General features: G+C 38.1%; 1 protein-coding gene across 1 annotated transcript; it reads right to left on the reverse strand.

Moving 5' to 3' along the window:
- Positions 1–280: 280 nt before the first annotated feature.
- On the reverse strand, positions 281–8,411 carry tob1a (transducer of ERBB2, 1a). The gene is made up of 2 exons (XM_007241722.4): positions 8,146–8,411; positions 281–2,451 (listed from the first exon to the last, which is right to left on the reverse strand). Exon 2 carries the CDS (start codon positions 2,276–2,278, stop codon positions 1,283–1,285), a length of 996 nt encoding a protein of 331 aa, XP_007241784.3. The 5' UTR covers positions 2,279–2,451; positions 8,146–8,411; the 3' UTR covers positions 281–1,282.
- Between the last annotated feature and the right edge of the window lie 10,116 nt (positions 8,412–18,527).

The raw sequence follows: 18,527 nt of genomic DNA on the forward strand, positions 1-18,527 counted from the left end.
CACCCAGCACCTGTACTCAATAGTAAAATACCGTATTCTATGTTATTTTCCTTTTACACCAGTAATAATCAAGCATTCACTGTATGGTAACCTGTTTTCATACCACGGTATACCATGAAAGCAGTTACTGCTACATTACTCTATAGTCACAGTATATAATTGATTACTGTGCTCAAATCTCTAAAAGGTTCTTCAGCACCAAGCAGTTCTGCTGTAATACGAGACTGCTCAATACATGCAGCTCTCACAATCAATAGAAAAAATTGGTTAGACAAGAATATATTTTCAAGCATTTTAATACAAACTTAATAAACTATCAGTCCCTCTTTACATGTAAGACACTGACTCCAAATACTTTGTTATACCGTTTTGTTTATCAAGTATTGCACAATGTAGGTACAAAATTAATATACGATTACAATTTGTCCATAATATAGCAAAAATCTTTTAACTCTTAACAGAAAATACAACTCTTATGTTTTTTTTTCAAAAAAGTAAATATTCTTAAATCCCACCACTACGGAATATTCTGTACACAATCTTTAGTATAGTAGATGTTTTTTTTAAAGATGGATTCATTTTTTCTTTTTACAATTTCAATAAAAAAAAGAAAATAACACAAAAGCTGCTGCAGCCATCATGGATCACTGGAGTAGTAAAAAGATATAAATGCAATACCATGTCGTAGAAACAATATATACTCTGATATTTTACAAACTCTGTACTAAATTAAATTATACAATTAGAAAAAAGACCAGGAAATCCCACTTAGTTTTTTTTTTTTCTTTTTTTGCCAATCCTTTGAAAATTGGCTGTCCAGCTATATCTTAAATACTGTAAGAGGCCATGACTTGTGTTTTAATTCCTCCTCATAGAGATATCTTAAAACGGTCAATCAATAAAAATAATTTTGTGCTTGGTTGGCAAAAGAAAAACAATATAATGTTGAGTTTTAGGTAACCAAGCTTGGACACGTCGTACTACAAGCTTCATTATTAAAAAAAATAATATAATAATAAAAAAGTAAGAAAAAGAAAACAAAAAAAAAAAAACTAAACAAAAAAATAAACAACTCAAGGGGGCCAAGTAGTTCACCCTCGGGCTCATGCTCTTAGACTTGTACACTGGGACTGTACAGTTGACATGTAAGCTTTTCTCTTTTTCGCTTTTCTATTTTTTTCCTCTTTTTCAGAATTTTTGAAAATAAGCACCCGTCCCCCGCAACCCTCCCGCCCCGACCCCAGTCACATATCTCTGGTCATTTTAGTCACATCTTTGTTTCCTAGTTGGCCATCACTGGCTGGAATTGCTGGTTAGAATACTGCATGTTGCTCAAGCTGAAATTCAGGCCGTCCATCAAGGACTTCTCGTTCAGGCCCCCGTAGGCGGCGAACACGTCAAAGGCATTACTGTACGGGAGAGAGCCGAGGCTGAGGGTGCCCTCCCCGGGGAACATTGCACTTGGGCTGCCCTGGCCCTGCAGGCTGGGGAACACAAACTCCTTGGCGTTGGGCGACAGGGCCGAGGTCTTCGGCTGCTGCTGCTGCTGCTGCCCGCCCAAGCCCAGGCCGTAGAGAGAGTGCATCGACGTGGAGATGGCTTTCTGCTTCAGGAGGTTGTTCACATTCAGGCCCAGGTTGGTGGGGGAGCTCCGCGCCACCTTGTTGCTGTTGTTGTTGTTCCGCCCACTGCTCTTCATCTTGGTGGAACCGAACTTGGTGGCGGCAAAGGTGGCAGTGGTGAAGGTTAAGGGCTGGGTGGAGCGGGGCATGAAGGTGGGACTGACCGAGGCCGACTGGCCGAAAGGAGGAGACGGCGAGCTGGACGTGGGCGAGGGTCCCACGGGCTCGGCGATTGGCATGAAGACCTGGGCTTCGGGGTTAAAGCTGTTCTTGATCTCTTTGTCCAACTCCAGCCCGTTGTCGTTGCTGTCGTCCACGTACAGCACCTTGACGGGTCCCTTCTCCCCGATCTGATAAGACACCTCGAAAGGATCGATCCAAACGCTAAGGTCCTGAGGCAGGTTGTTGCGGACGTCTTCGATGTCCAACCCGCTCTCTTTGGCTGCTTGCTCGACGACTGGGTCCACCTTCTCCCCGACGTGTATGCAGCGAAACCCAGATCCTTTGTATGGCTTGTCCAGATACCAGTGTCCCTCGTATTTCTGCTTCAGCTGCCGCTCCAACTCCTCGCCGAAAATGTTCACGCGCCGCCGCGGCAGCTTATTGTACAAGTAAGAAATTATAAAGTTGAGTGCTACTTGGATTTCAAGCTGCATAGCTGCTGAACGGCCCAGGTGCAAAATATCACTATTTCCGGTGAGCGGTGGAAATCTTGTGCTGTTACAATCAAGCCTCCCACAGGACAAGGTTCAGCTGGAGCCAGGCAAAGGAACAAAGTGCTGGTTGCAGAGGAAATAATGTCTCCTTCCACAGATGAGAGATCCAGTTCCTTTAGAGAAACAGACAGAGTGAAAGGTTTAATATATAAAAAATAGGCTGAACAAATATCATAAAATAACATGACATTATCTAAACCTAATGCAAAATTATTTGACAGACACCCTGTGCAAAACAATCAACCTTTGTTTGGCACAAACTACTTAAATGATTAAACCAAACAACTGACTATACCAGAAAAAAAACTTCGTATTTTAAGCATTAATTTTAATCTGGATGTGTTGGTGTCTAGCTAAAACCTCAACACAGTAGCAATACTAGAGCATGGCTATTAATATATGGAATAATTTTCAACATATAAAAAAAAATCTAGGGTTGAAATATGTTTTTGAAATATTTAAAGTAGAATTTTGTTCAAATGTTGCTACAAAAAGATTGTGATTGAATACAGACAGATATACTTTGATATATATTTAGATGTTCAGCATGTGTTTTTGGCATTCCTAATAAATACTAATACTTTACATTACATCTTAAAGTTTCATTATATATCATTAAATCATATAAATCATTGTATATGTATATATATGAAAACTTCTCTAGACAGAAGTATATTAAATTATTCGATTTCTTTAATAGCTCTATAGCTGAGCACTATGCTGGAGAGTATGAGATATTTGACACTGTCCAAATGAAGGGGACATCCTGCTCTTTGTCACTGGCAACAGTTTCCAATGGAGGTAAAAAAAAAACAACAGCTGGTATTCTTATTAACAACCAGCATCAGAATAAAGTATTAAAAGAAGAGCTTGAGGCAACAAGCCCCAGCTTTTATATATGACACAGCAACTTTTATAGCAACTTTAACATACAGTAAATAAAGAACTATATGCACCCTTTACATCCATGTATATGAATACAGCTCAGCTGTACAGGTTAAGGTTTTATGGGTTTATACTTAAAATGGTTGGGTTATGGAAGAAGCAAACAATAGTTGAAGGTATGACTGTTAAGAAGAAGAATAAGAACATAATTATATGGCTAGTTAGCTATTAATGCTAATAAACAAGGACATCTGCTTCCTACTACCTTTTCCAAAACCTAACTAACGGACACTTATGCTGAATAAAGGCATCATAGGATAAGTCTCATTGTTGGCTCCATGTGGCTAAACATTTTAAGCCTAAAATGACACCAGAAGTTACATAATTACATTGGATTTATGTGGAATTACATTACGTACCAGCAAGTTTTTACCAGTGAAAAATGTAATTGTCAATAAGAGACTGGTCCTGGTAATGTGGTTTATAGATCTGCACATTTCTAAGAGATTCTACTACTAAAAAGCTGTATGACAGTTCTGTAATTTGAGTTTTAATCAGTACATTTGAGTTAGGACTTATACAGCAGGTGTTATTTTAGATTAAAAGGGTTTGCCATATATACATAAATAAATATAAACATGATGTATGTGTATATATCTATGTATATCTATATATATGTATATATAGCTGGTGTATGCTGGTCACCACTACTGGTGTACAAAATCTGTAGGTTAGGTCAGTTAAGCTAGTTTAAGAACAGAACTTCTAGCAGCTTATGTACATATGTTGTTATTTTATGCTAAATATGTTGGTAACACTATAAAAAATAAAGGGATCAGTTAACAGTACTTGTGCCAGTGATCAACATTGTTAAATGGATAAGAAATGTCTCTACTAATTATTAATACATAAATACTGAATACATTAGTGATTAGAAAACATGGAAGGAATAGATTAATCGTTTTTGTAATGATTAATAATGATGTCTTCACTAGTGTCAATAACAATCACAATCATTTCTTTTGTACAGCCAATTCATCTGAAATTAGAGTTTGTACTAGTAAAAGCTTCATTACAGAGATTATAAAGATCTGTAATTTGAGTTTAAAAAGTAAAGCTGGTGTTATATTAGGTTAAAAGGGCTTATCATATATACAGCTCTGGAAAAAAAAAATAAGAGAACTTAAAAATGTTGAGTCTTTGATTTTATCAAATTAAAAACCTCTAAAATATAATCAAGAGGAAGATGGATGATCACAAGCCATCAAACCAAGCTGAACTGCTTGAATTTTTGCACCAGGAGTGGCGTAAAGTTATCCAAAAGTAGTGTGTAAGACTGGTGGAGGAGAACATGCCAAGATTCATGACAACTGATTACAAACCAGGGTTATTCCACCAAATATTGATTTCTGTACTCTTAAAACTTTGTGTGAATATGAACTTGTTTTCTTTGCAGTATTTGAGTTCTGAAAGCTCTGCATTATTTTAGTTATTTCAGTAATTTCTCATTTTCTGCAAATAATTGTTTATTTGGAATTTGGGAGAAATGTTGTCTGTAGTTTACAGAATAAAACAACAATGTTCATTTTACTTAAACATATACCTATAAATAGCAAAATCAGAGAAACTGGTTCAAAAACTGAAGTGGTCTCTTAATTTTATCCAGAGCTGTATATTTAGCTGGTGTATTCTGGTGTGTGAGGTGGACAGACAGGGGAATTATGGTCAGTCCTGTCTATCTACGTAAGCCTGAGAGCTATAGCTGTGCAGTCTGTCGTCAGAGAGGCAGGCAGCTAGGCAGCTGTGGGGCTCACAGATCTGATCGCATTACATAATAACTAGCTTACACTACAGCCCAGACCAATACAGCCGAGTCGGCAACAGAGAACTAGATCTAGTTCAGGCTATTTTTGGACAGAGCTGGAGAACTAGCTAAGCTAATGTTACGGTGGTTGTTGAGACTGGGGAACAACACATTTAACTAGCTATGCTTGGCCTGTCATGAAAGTTACATCATCAACAAAGCATACAATAAATGGACATTATATCAATAATATTTGATAAAGGTGATATTATCTATAAATGTGTTTATTTGTATGTTTGTACATATATACATATATAACAGTGAATTGTATTATTTCAGCCAGTTTGTCTAATTGCTTTGTTATGCTGTTCTTATTATCATATTAAGTCAGTGGTATTTAATGTCATGTCTTAAAATGCCTATTATTGTTTATCGCAATAATTTCTAGGACAATATATCATCCACAAATTTTTTTTAATCATGACAGGCCTAAGCTGAGCTAAGCTAAGCTTAGAAAGTGAGGACAGCCCTTTTCCAGTCCCCATTTCCTTTAATAGACCAATATACATCAGTTAAAGTTATTCCCTTAGACTTATTTGCTTTATTTAAAGTAATTCAGCTGCTTTAACTTATAGCCAAGTTCTAGAAAACATGTAAAATAATGAATTAATGATCGTCTGGTTTGTTTAAATTATAAAAAATAGAAAATAGCTATCTAACCATGTTTTAGTTAAATATCATTTTAAACAGTAGATTCTTTACTCCCATTTTCTAATCATAATAGTCTTGGTGTTTATTATTAGTAGAGATTTCTTTACCTTGTATCACCTTGTATGTCGTAAGCATTGATAATTGATGCACCCTTATTGCAAAGTGTTACCAAAAATATTTAGCCTAAAATAACCTTTTTACATAAGCAACTAGGAGTTGTTATTTAGTTTAGCAATCTTAACTTATTTACAGATTTTATACATTAGTACAAAGCTGTCATTCATGTTTTTTATTGTGGATTAGAGATTATTCTAATGCACTTTCCCCTTTTAGTGTCCAATCATTATAGATAGTTAATTAGTTAGCTCACTAAATAAAAAGGTTTAAATGTTTGTGTTAGTTTGTTATTTGCTAGCAAATATTTTGACGTTTTACAATTAACCAGCTATCTGTCTAGTTATATACCATAAGTAAGCTAGCCAATACTTTGCAATAAGGGTACGTTCATTAGCTAACAGTACTTACAACATATTGGTCACTTGCCATTACCCCCTCATTATCTAATTAGTTATGTCTTAAATAGTGTTGATTAATAATTAATAATTTATAAACCATTTAACAATGTTTATTCCTGGTATAAGTAAATCTTAATTGATGTACCCTTATTGTAAACTGTTAACAAGAAATAGTCTGCATTAAATAACCTATTTAGCTGCATTAACTAGCTGTTTTTATGGATAATAGGTGCTTCTAATGCACTTTTTCTCTTAGTGTGTTATATAACTAATTAGTTAGCTCATTAGCTAGCCAGAATAATAAAAAGGGTTAAATTAAATGTTTTAAATGTTTGTGTTTTGTTTATGGCCAAGTTGATTTATTTGCTAGCTAGCAAACTGTATGACGTACAACTAACCAGGTACCTATCTACCTTTAATTATGTAACAGTAAACTAAGAGCTAGCTAGTTAAATACAGGTTACATGCTTCAATAGTTAAAAAGTTAATGTATACACTTGTGCATAAACCATTGATTTTTGGTTCAATTTAGACACAAGAACAAGAATAATTTAACTGTTTACTTTTTTGGTGCTTATTTTGAGTTTAGATTAGTTAAAATGAGCTGAAAATGATTAAAGATAAGATCATTCATAAAATAAGCCAAATAATCTTAGTAGCAATGCTTTGTAAAACAAAAAACAAATGAAGATTTATGGCGATGAACTTAAATCATTTAATTTTCCAGGATTTAGTTTTTTGCAGTTTATCTACACTGTTAAACATGTAGTAGTAGTAATAATAATAATAATAATAATAATAATAATAATAATAATAATAATAACAATATAAAAATAAGACAAAATTTAATTACGTAAATTGAAAAGTGCATGCTTAAATTAGGCAAAAAAAAAATTTATTGCTAGCAAACCTTTTGACATACAAGTAACCAGCTTATCCAAGTTATCTAGCTTAACTAAGGTTACACTGAACAATTAGCTAGTTAAACACAGGTTAACAGGTAAAATACCTCAATACTTAAGTTAATGTGGTAAGCAAATGTTTAAGATTTCTTAATATCCACAATTGCAAAGTCTCAATGACTGAAATGTGTGCTTATTTTGAGTTCAAATGACTTAAAATAAGGTAAAAACTCTGATTAGGACTGATTAAGATCATTATTTCTTAAATAAGCAACATAATCTTGCACTTATTATGAAAGAAAATAAGATTCATTGTCACGAAGTTGGATATATTCACTTTTTTGCAGTATATGTGCAGATTTGCTACGCAATAGTGTGTAAAGTGTCAGTCCAAGCTGTTTAGATATCCTAGACTTTTTTAACTAATCTACGTTTATTTACGTTATTAATACAAATATAAAGGCTGCAAATTAGTGATTAACATAGCTTTCAGCATTTGGTTGCGTTAAATAAGAGAACAATGTAGAAATGTTTTTTAAAGGATATTTACTGAGTAAACTAGTATATGTGGGTAGTCCAGATCCGGAAGGTGAAAATCCGCCCCAGGGTTTCGTTCCAAGCGCCTGGGCTGCAGCAGGCTGCAGCAGAGCCGCCCAGGCGCTTGGAACGAAACCCTGGGGCGGATTTTCACCTTCCGGATCTGGACTCCGCACATCTGCTAGTTTAACTAGCTAGAAACCCCTCCCAGCCTCTGTAGTTCATTCCTAGCACTGACGCAGTAAGTTGGCTCAATATTTAAGTTCTTTCCATGTCCAGAATTCCAATAATACACCGCATTTCGCACAAATACGCCTCTAACGAGCTAAATACAGTAAAAACACAGGATAATACATGGCTGTCAAGGACTGTCAAGCAACCGACGTACATAAAAACACACACAAAACACATAAATCCCCCAAAAATTATGAAAATAAAAGCACATCTACTTACTTTCCTCTTTAAAAAACAGGTTCAGTAGCTGAAGTAACGTTACCCTTAGTAACTAGTGCAAATAGAAAAAAACGTATAAATACTTCACAAATTCTTCACATTAAGTAAGTTAACATAAAAAAGGTTATTCCAGTTCGTTGGCGCCTGCAAACACCAAAAAAGGCTTAAATTCGCCTCCTTTAGCTTCCTTTAACCTCCTTAAACGCGTCTTTTCACCCTCACTACCTGGGTGTTTTTACAACTTCGTCGTCCGACTGCTGTCACCCGCCTGTATTTATAGTTTCCCTCCGCCACGGACACGAGGAGGGCGGTGATGCGGTTTCAAAGGTCAAAACAATGCGAACGCCCCACGCGCACCTGCGATTGGTCCGATTTGCGAGAAAAGCCCGCCCACACGGTGATGTTCCGCGCGCCAATTGGCTCGCTTCGCCCTCGATCAAAATGTGTCCGATTCTGTTACATGGTGGTGGGTGGTTCGCCCGTTAAAAGGAGTGGGACGTCACGCGTTATCTAGTTCCAGCTGTCCCATCTGTTAAAGAGAAAGTTAGCCAGCTGGTTTAAAAATAATATATATGTATATATTTGGAAAAAACACATTTAAACGATGATTTAATGTAACGTAATTCAGAGATGGTACATCTAGGTATTTATTTTTTATTTTATTTGTATTATTATTTATTTAAGTTTGTTTGTTTATTATTTTTTAAAACTAAAATTTTCTGTACTCTAAAAGCCCTCAGCAGGTATTGGTACTTTCTACTTATATTATACTTCTGGCTAGTACAATAATAATAACAAAGAACAAAAATAAGGTTTTCTTATTTTTAATATAAATTTTATTATTGTTTGTTTTTATTTAAAAAATGATATTCAAAAAATTAATAAATAATAATAATAATCATAATACAAAAAAGCCAGGTGGTCAAACATCTTTTAAACGTGCTAATCCAATATACTCACTATGATTGTTAGTGAAAAAACAACCATAAAGAAGTGATTTATAAAAAGTATAGTTAAAGAATAAATTCGAGGCTATTTTAGTAGTTTCAGCTGCATTTATAGATAGATAACCGTATTTACCTTAAATGAAATAGAGAATACCGAAACGTCTTAAAGGTAAACGTGTGTATTTATCCAGACCTGGCTGTATTTAAAGTATTAAAAGTATTCTAAGTGCGGCCGGTTTACAGCCAGTACACTCAGTACCCTCGTCAGCACATAAGCCTGGGGGCTGAGGGACTGCCTCTGTGAGCCTGCGCGGAGTGATACAATGATAGTAGGCTGCGGTTCAGCGTCCGTGCAGTGGCTGCAGGAGGAAAAGTACACGGGCGCTGATTGGCTGAAAAAGGGGCCGGACCTTCTGCTGAATGGCGCACGGCTAGTTCGCTGCTGACGTCACACGCTGCCGTAGTTGAACAGGGACGCTCTGGGTTTGAAAGACGATTCAGTTTTACATGCAAATGAATGATGAGCCTGAGAAAAGAAAAGAAAAGAAAAAAGTATATAGGTATTATAATACAGTACCAGCAGTACCAGTCAGTTTGGAGACATCTTAAATTCAGTGTTTTTTTTTCATTATATGTTTATATACCTGTACACTATAAAGACAAACATATGCAATTATTTAGCAAACAAAAAAGTGTTAAACAAAGCAGAATGTTTTATGTTTTAGATTCTTTAATTTAGCACCTCTTGCTTAGAATGCACAGCTTACAACAGAATAGAGAATAAAATATCTTTATCATTATCTATTATATAATATATATATTTTATTATTTTTTGTCATTATACCAAGTATAACGAGATTAAGGTGCAAACCTTTCCAGTGTCATAAAGAATAAAAACATACAAACCAAGGCAACAAACCAGATACAAAATGTGACAAATTGCACAGTGCCCTATTAAACAATAAAATATTGCACTTATAAAAAACAAATATTTAAATATTAATATATTGCAGAATCCCATGTTGCATAAAAATTTATTTTTTTAAATGTCCTGTATTCTGCTATTTGGTGCTCATACTGCGGTGGGATATAAGCTATTTTCGAGTCGATTTGTTTGAGTCAATTTAATCTTAACATTTTCTTAATGTGCATTCGCAAAGACTTTTGAAAACATTATGATGAAACTGGCACTCATCAGGACAGCCCTAGGAAAAGAAGAGTTAGAGTTAAAACCTCATTAGAGTTACCAGCCTCAGAAACTGCAAGTTAACAGCTCCCCTGATAAGAGCCCCTAAATGCAGTACTTCACAGAGGAGTAGATCTGGCAGGTTAGTGCACAACATACTAATGTACTATAACCAAAGCAGAACCTTAGCAACCACCTGGCAAGCCCTGAGCAACAGCCTAGGTTCCAACCCATAACCACATCGAACATCTATACCTTAGCAACTGCCTGCCAACATCTTATCAATCATCTTGTAATTAAATTAACTACCAACTCCTATATACTCCCCAGAACTTCACGTCAACATCTTATCAACCACATAGCAACACTTTAGGAACAATCTTGCAACTTCATCATGGCAACCGAGACATGTACCATATCAACCACATAGTAATGCTTTAACAACACACACTTGTACCATCTCACTTTAGAAACGAGCTAACACCACTGCAATGCCTTAGCTAACCAATTCCTATACCATAGCAACACTGGTTTAGCAACCACCTAACAACATAGTTGCATCCAACACCTATATTACAGCAACACTGCTGTGCTGCGATTAGACTTACAGTTTCTGCAATACAGTACATGGACTCTCTAGTTGTTATTGAAAATATGTCATGTTTAAATTATTTTTGTGATATTACTACAGCAACCGTGTGTGTGTGTTTTGTGTGTGTGTGTGTGTGCGTGTGTGTCTTTGCTCAGTGTGAACGATTGGTACTTCCCGAGGTGGGGATAGGATCGGGCATGCACGCACTGAAGGCATGACACAAACAGGCCCAGCGCTGGCAGTCGGTTGCCTGTTATTTATACTGCAAACAGCCCACAGAAATGTGGACATGTGTCTTTCTGGCCGCAGGACAGAGGTGCTGAAGGCTCTCCGGCTTTATTTGCGTCAGTCTTTCGCTCACCCTTTCATCTGGAGTCTGAGTGAAATGGGTGGAAGGTTGCTTGACAACCTTTAGAGGTTGTTGATCAACGGCTTTCACACATAGTATACACACAAAAGTAAGGGTCGGATTAAAATGCTGTTCTAACGAAAGATAAAGGTTACTAAAAGCAATAAATTGCGTGCTTAAAATCCTTTAATTTCCCCAAAAATCGTCAGTGCACCTTATAATTCGGTTAGCCTTATGTATGAATTTTACCAGTCAGGTTGTAAGGAGCAGTAAAGCCACTCTGCTAAAGTACAGTGTTATACAGGAGTTTCAGTTTAGTTAAGCAAGCGCTTGCTTCTTCGCTGTTCAGAGGTGAGTATTATCAGCCTGTAGCCTGCTGCTAACCCTGGCTAGCACTGCTGCCTGGAGCAGCATTAGCATTAGTCACTAACCGCACTAGCCGCACTATTCTTTCGCTGTTCAGAGGTGAGTATATTGGACTGTAGTCTGTGTGTTTACCATGTTAAAACAAGCTACGTGAGACGAACCATTAGCAGGTATCGCCCTGGCTTACCGGTGTTGTGCCAAATTCAGCACCCCTGCCAGGAAAAGTACCCCCTCTCAGGAACGTATTCCTAAGTAAAGTGATCATTTTAGCTTTTATCAAGAAGACGGTGCGTACACGCTCCCAAGATGGGGGTCTTTTTTTTGGGGTGGGGGTGCAGATTTCGGCACTACTATGGCGCCGAATTCAGCACCCCCGCCAGGAAAAGCACTCCCTCGTGGAAGAGGCTGAAGGTGACATGACTATTTTTCGTTATTTCTTAGGAGTCAGTGTAGCTCAAAACAGCATCTTGGGTATTTTCATGTTCTAAAAAAGTTAAAGCCAAGAAGACGTACGTACATGCTCCAGAGAGGGGGTGCTTTTCCTGGCAGGGGTGCTGAATTCAGACACTCATGGTTTCTCAGTGTAGTGCTGTTCAGTGGCAAGACCACGCCACACCAGGACACCAGGCCTTCTGGACGTACGATGCGTGACAGAAAAACTATTGATCTTGCATCTCTACCAAGACAAAAGCAATATAGCAGCAGCAGGTCATATAAGGATTACAATTATAAGAATAGATTTGAGGTTACATTACATTATATTAATGGCATTTGGGCCAATGTAGTGTTAGTCTTGCCCAAAGACTCTTATTGGTGTATCACAGTAGAGTCACCCACACCAGGAATTGAACCCCTGGTGTGGTACCTTACAAGCAGGCATTAGCATTATCTACCACACCACACCAACCACATACTATGATACTATTTTTGTATTTACTACTTATTTTTAATACAAACTAAGTCTTTAAGCTCTTCCTTTCATTCATCACACTGCCGTGATTCATGCGAAGCTCTTAAAACATCAGCAGAATTGTAAGGCATCACATCAGGACAGGTATATTGTCTTATGGTTAATCCAATAACACACATTCCAGCCTCTGCTGCAACTTGTTCTTGTCAAGAGACATGAGCTTTAAAGATCAGTAATCTGCAATTAATTCCCAGAGGAGTCGGGCACTCTGCCAGCAGCAGAATGACTGCAGGCCTGAGAAAAGAGCATGAAGAAATGCAAAGTTGTAGATTCTACATGTCCTACACGGCCTTTCCCAAACGGCTTTATCACCAGGCCTGTTCTAACGAACAATTCAAGGGGCAATTTGCATTTACAATTTTTTGCATTTACAATCTGAGTTTGGCTGTGTTAATAGTCACCACTATTATGAGGGCATGTCTTATGTATGATAGGAGAATTGGGCCCAATCCCATTTCACCCCTTGGCCCTACCATTTACCCCTACCCCTCTGTTTTGCACGTGCACGCCAAGTTGTAGGGGTGTCCCAATTCTTGTTAGGCTGGAGGGGTAGAGGCAAGGGATAGGAACAGTGATTGTTAGCCCTTTATATGGAGATTTTTCAGATGCACACTTCAAACCGAGGGGTATAAGAAGCACTGTTAGGATGGCCACAAATGTAAGTATTTTCCTTAAAGTTAAAAAAAGTGACAATTAGCACTATATTACCATAGTTTAATGTGTAGTTTCAATATTTTATGGCCAAATAAATCTCTTCATAACAAGCATAAAAAAGATCGCTAGTAGTTTGTCTCATTAGCTAGCTAGCTAGCTAACTTTCCCGGTCCACCTTAAACGGTGCAAAAGACCGCAAAGGCAGCAGCATTTAAGGTGGAACCAAAAAATAAAATTAAATAAAAGCTAATCAAAGCTAATTTCAGCTCTGCATCACAGAGGAATTAGGGAATGGAAAAAAATAACGAATTTCTGCACCACCTCCCCCCTTTCTGAAGACATACAATAAACCCCAAAATTAACTAGTTAAACAGTAGTAGCTAGGTTACTGAACTTTAGCGCTCCTGATGACGTATCGGGTGCTTTAAGAGTCGTCCCAGTTCTTAGGGTGGAGGATTTCAACCCTTCCCCTTTTAACTCTGTTCCAAGAGGAAGGGTTACACTTGAAAAGAAGGGGTAGGGGTAAAATGGGATTGTGCCTAACTGTGGGCAAGGATTTGTTCTACTCTTTTTAGAAATTCTTTACCTATTCATTCATTTTGAAACCATTTTTTATGACTACAAGGAGGGGGGCATGTTTCTTCTGAAACCATAGAAGATCCTTGGATATACTGTATTGTAGATTACACCTACAGCAATATTTCAGTTGATCAACAGTTTTATACACAACATAAAAAGACAGGAGTGTTTAGGGCACCATATAACTCCACCATATATCCACCACTTTTCAAAAAAGAGAAGCTGTATTTGTGGTTGAAGGCGCTAAATTTCAAACATCCACCCGGACGTCCATACGGCTGCTCGTTTTATTTTGTAGAGAAGAAAGCAACACCAGTACATACTAACCATGAGAAATGCCTGTGAATTGGGTGTGGTAGGTGTATGTGAGGCTTTCAGGTTACCTTTTAGGCTAATGTATTTGCCTGCAGACTCACAAAGCACTCCACTGAATGGTCAGAGCTGAGTATGAAGGTTTGTAGATTTCACCCTTTAAAAGGGGGAGTGTTCAAGGGTTTTTATGAAGGCCATGTCCACTCAAAGAACCACTGATTGGAATGCTTAGATGTTTCATGCTTTTCAGGGTCTTCGTACGCCATAATGAAATCTACTCAGTGATCAGATTTCAAACTTTAAAAAGGTGGTTTGTTGAGGGTTCTTAATTAACACTTATACCCTGAGTGTAGGAACACCCTTCAGTTCTTCCCCCAACCAACATAACTGCATGACTCAAGGGTCTCATAGACCCTTAAATAAGTAATTTATTGTGGTTTCGATCAAACATGGGTTTTCCTCTTCATGAACATAACTGCATTACTTTACAGACCCTAAAATATAGCCCTGTTGGTCTCCAAAAACATGCTTAAACTGTTATTAAGTCATTTCATCGTTGTAGTTTTTGATCAAACAACGTTTTTTTCAGGAGTTCCTTAGGAAAAGCAATGGTGGTTAAAGATCAGTTTTGCTGTAATGCTTTAATGGATGGCACTGTGCATGGTGGTTCTTCCCCATTACTGAAATCCTACTGTATATGTTTTTTGAACCCTTTCTTGCTCACGTAGATAAATATATACAGGGATAAGTATATTATCCCCTGTATGTCAGTACACAGTTCGGGTTTTGTCCTTCAAGAACATAACTGCATTTCTTTTATAGACCCTTAAATAGAGCCCTGTGGGTCTCCAAAAAAACATGCATTAACTGTTCTTAAGTCATAAATGCTTAGCTTTTTGACCATTACCAAAAAGTAATCATTTTCCTTCCAAAAAAACAAAAAATTAATTCCATAGAGCGTTAACCATCATTGCCTTTCCCTTTTTATTCTTAAGATTAAGTTTCAAGCAAATATCCTTTTTCTGGAGCGTTTACAAGGCAACTAACTAGCAAACAGGACATGATCTCTTTTTCCTGCATTTACCTTTGGAATAGAGGCATCACTATTACAGTGTTAGGGTCGATCTGAATAGTGCTGCATTCTGTGGCGCCGCTCGGAGAAACTGTGCTGATGCATAGCCGTGTCTAATGGCCGTGATATTTCTGCCCTGCTGCTGCAGCCAGCAGAAGGCAAGCTAATTTCCAGGAAACGCCAACACAGAGAGCTTTCCCCTGATTGGACAGGTTACTGACACTGTTAATATGATGGTCACACACAAGCACAAGAACAAGAACACCCCCCCCCCCCTCCATCTCACCGCCCTCCACCCCCACCCCAACACACACACAAAAAACACACTCATGCGATGCAACCTCGGCTGCCTCCACCCTCCCTCCCTCCCTCCCTCACTCCCTCGCTCCCTGACTCACTACGTCTTTCCCCTCCCTCCGCCCGGCTCCCCGGCTCAGACACACAGCTTTTGACGTCACCGATTGTTATTACTTAACACGGGGCTTTGCGCTTTGAGACAAGTTCTCACAATAGACAGATGCTCAGCCCCCTCTCCTTTGATGTAGGATCTACAGTAGAAAGGGATGCGTGAAAAAAAAGCATTGGGAAGGGGTGGGTGGAAGTGCTGCTGAGAGGAAACGAAGGGCAAAAGAGAGAAGAAGTAGCAGGAGTGAAAGTCACGATCGAGAGGAACCTGCACTGAGGCCCAATCCCATTTCACCCCTTTCCCCAACCACTTAACCCCTTACCTCTCTGCACTTCTCATGCTCACGCCTAGAGGGTAGGTCATAACATATTGTTGGGATAGAAGAGTAAAGCAGTACTGATTCTTGTTGGGGATAGAGGGGTAGAAGTATACATTCTTGTTGGGATAGAGGGACAAAGGGGTAGAGGGTTCCAATTCTTGTTGGGGATAGAGGGGTAGATGGTCCCAATTCTTGTTGGGGATAGAGGGGTAGAGGGTTCTAATTCTTGTTGGGGATAGAGGGTACTGATTCTTGTTGAAATAGAGAGGTAAAGGATCATACTTTTTGTAGGAAATAGAGGGGTAGATGGTTCCAATTCTTGTTTGGAATAGAGGGGTAGATGGTTCCAATTCTTGTTGGGAATAGAGGGGTAGATGGTTCCAATTCTTGTTGGGAATAGAGGGGTAGATGGTTTCAATTCTTGTTTGGAATAGAGGGGTAGATGGTTCCAATTCTTGTTGGGAATAGAGGGGTAGATGGTTTCAATTCTTGTTGGGAATAGAGGGGTAGAGGGTTCAAATTCTTGTTGGAATAAAGGGTCCTGATTCTTGTTGAAATAGAGGGGTAGAGGTTTCCAGTTCTTGTTGAGGATAGAGGGGTAGAGGGTTCCAATATTTGTTGGGGAATAAAGGGTTAGAGGGTCTTGATTCTTGTTGGTTTAGAAGTGTATATGGTCCCCATTTTTGTTAAAAATAGAGGGTCCTGATTCTTGTTGGGATAGAGGGTCCTGATTCTTGTTGAAATAGAGGGGTAAAAAGTCACAAAATCTGCTGCATTTAAGGTGGAATGGAAAAATTCTAAATATATTTATTTTTAAAATATAATTCTTCTAACAAGGAATATTCCATCACTTTCACTTGAAACTCAGGTCTGAATGGGAAATGGGATTGGGCCTAACTGTGAGAGTTGCAAGGACTTTTGGCTTCTAGAGCTTTATGAGCTTCATGTGACCAGCATTAGATGATTAAGGTCTGTTTTCCAGGCCCGAGCTCTCTGGCTCAGAGCGTTCTTTATGTTTACGCTGTGCTACACTGACCCAGGTTAGTCTTTAAATAGGAGACTGCACTCTGATCCACTGGGTTAGGCTGTTCTAAGACTGGACGCTGAGTTAAACAGGCTGTAAAGGTGGTTAATGTGCAGCTTCATCCAGATAAACACCAGCTCATGTGACATGGCTTTTACGCAATATGTAACTGTAAGTGTGTAACTGCATGTTAGGCATTACCCGAGTTAGATATCACTTACTGTACACAAATGATGGGCTCAGTTACAGTAGAGAAGTCACTTAAAACCTTTAAAAATAAATCTACAAAAATGATTAGCTTTTTTAATTTCAATAGAATTCAACTTAACTCAAGTATGTGTTTAACTTATTGATACATTTATCATGAAAGGACTTATAAGGAATAGACAAAAAATTATTCAAATCATGTTAAAAACAAATTAATAAACCTATTTAAGCATTTTTCGAAATGTATTTTCTTCTTATTGTTGACTTATGGAAAAATATATATCAAATATGTATTTGACAAATATATTTTAGTAGCATATAAAAATGATCAAACTTTTATCTCATATATATGTTTTACACATTATGTGTTATGTGCTTAACTTTAAGAATGGTTACATATCTCTGGTCAATTTTCTCAATATATTTACAAATATATTTGGTATATAGGCAACATATTCTTAAATAGAGTTTTTAAAATACATTTAAAGTATTGTAAATATATAAATTTTGGCCAAAATGCTTGGCTCATGTGTCAAACACACTGGGCTGCCAAGTATAATTTGGGAATCGGCCTCACTCGCATGTGTAAAAAACACCCCGGTTCATGAGTATAATACAGTAGGGGAATTGGCTTAAGCCGCACATGTCAACACCCCGGTTCCCGAGTATTATATGGGATTTAGAGCCAGCTGCATGTGCCAACACTCTGGTAACTGAGTATAATACAACAATCGGCCCAACCCACATGTGCCACAACTCTGGTTGCCAAGTATAATATGTGAATTGGCCAGAGCCACTTGCACCAAACACTTTGGTCATCAAGAATAATATTGGAATCAGCCTGAGTCAACTGCCAGCACACCGGTTGCTGAGTATGATATGACAATCAGTCAAAGCCGCATGTTTCAACACTCTGATAGCCGAGTAGAATATGGGATTCAGCCTGAGCTCCATGTGCTAGCATCTCAGCAGTAGAGTATTATATCGCAGTCGGCTTGAGTCGCAGGTGCCAACACCCCGGTTGCCAACTATAATATGGAAATTGACCCAAAACGCATGTGTGAAGACCTTGGTTGCTGAGTAATTTAGGAATCAGCTCGAGTCACATATGCAGACACCCCGGTTGCCAAGTATGATGTGGCAATTGGCCCGAGTCACAGGTGCCAACACCTGGTTGGTTGCACCGTATAAACCACATTGAGCCCAATTCTGCATGGCTGATGCTGCAATCTATTAGCCGATTCGTCATGCTATCTGGAAGGCAGCACAAATTTTACCTCATTTATACAAACCCATTTTAATTTTTAATTGCATCTTAACTGATTACTCATAACACCACTCCCACCATCTCAGCACTTCCACCATGCCGGAGAGTTCACCAGTCCTATCTGTTAGTGCT

This window comes from Astyanax mexicanus, chromosome 19, assembly GCF_023375975.1.
Source record: "Astyanax mexicanus isolate ESR-SI-001 chromosome 19, AstMex3_surface, whole genome shotgun sequence".
NCBI lineage: Eukaryota > Metazoa > Chordata > Actinopteri > Characiformes > Acestrorhamphidae > Astyanax > Astyanax mexicanus.

Excerpts from the sequence above, each read along its gene's own strand:
- tob1a (XM_007241722.4), bottom strand. The coding sequence starts at position 2,278 with ATGCAGCTTGAAATCCAAGTAGCACTCAACTTTATAATTTCTTACTTG.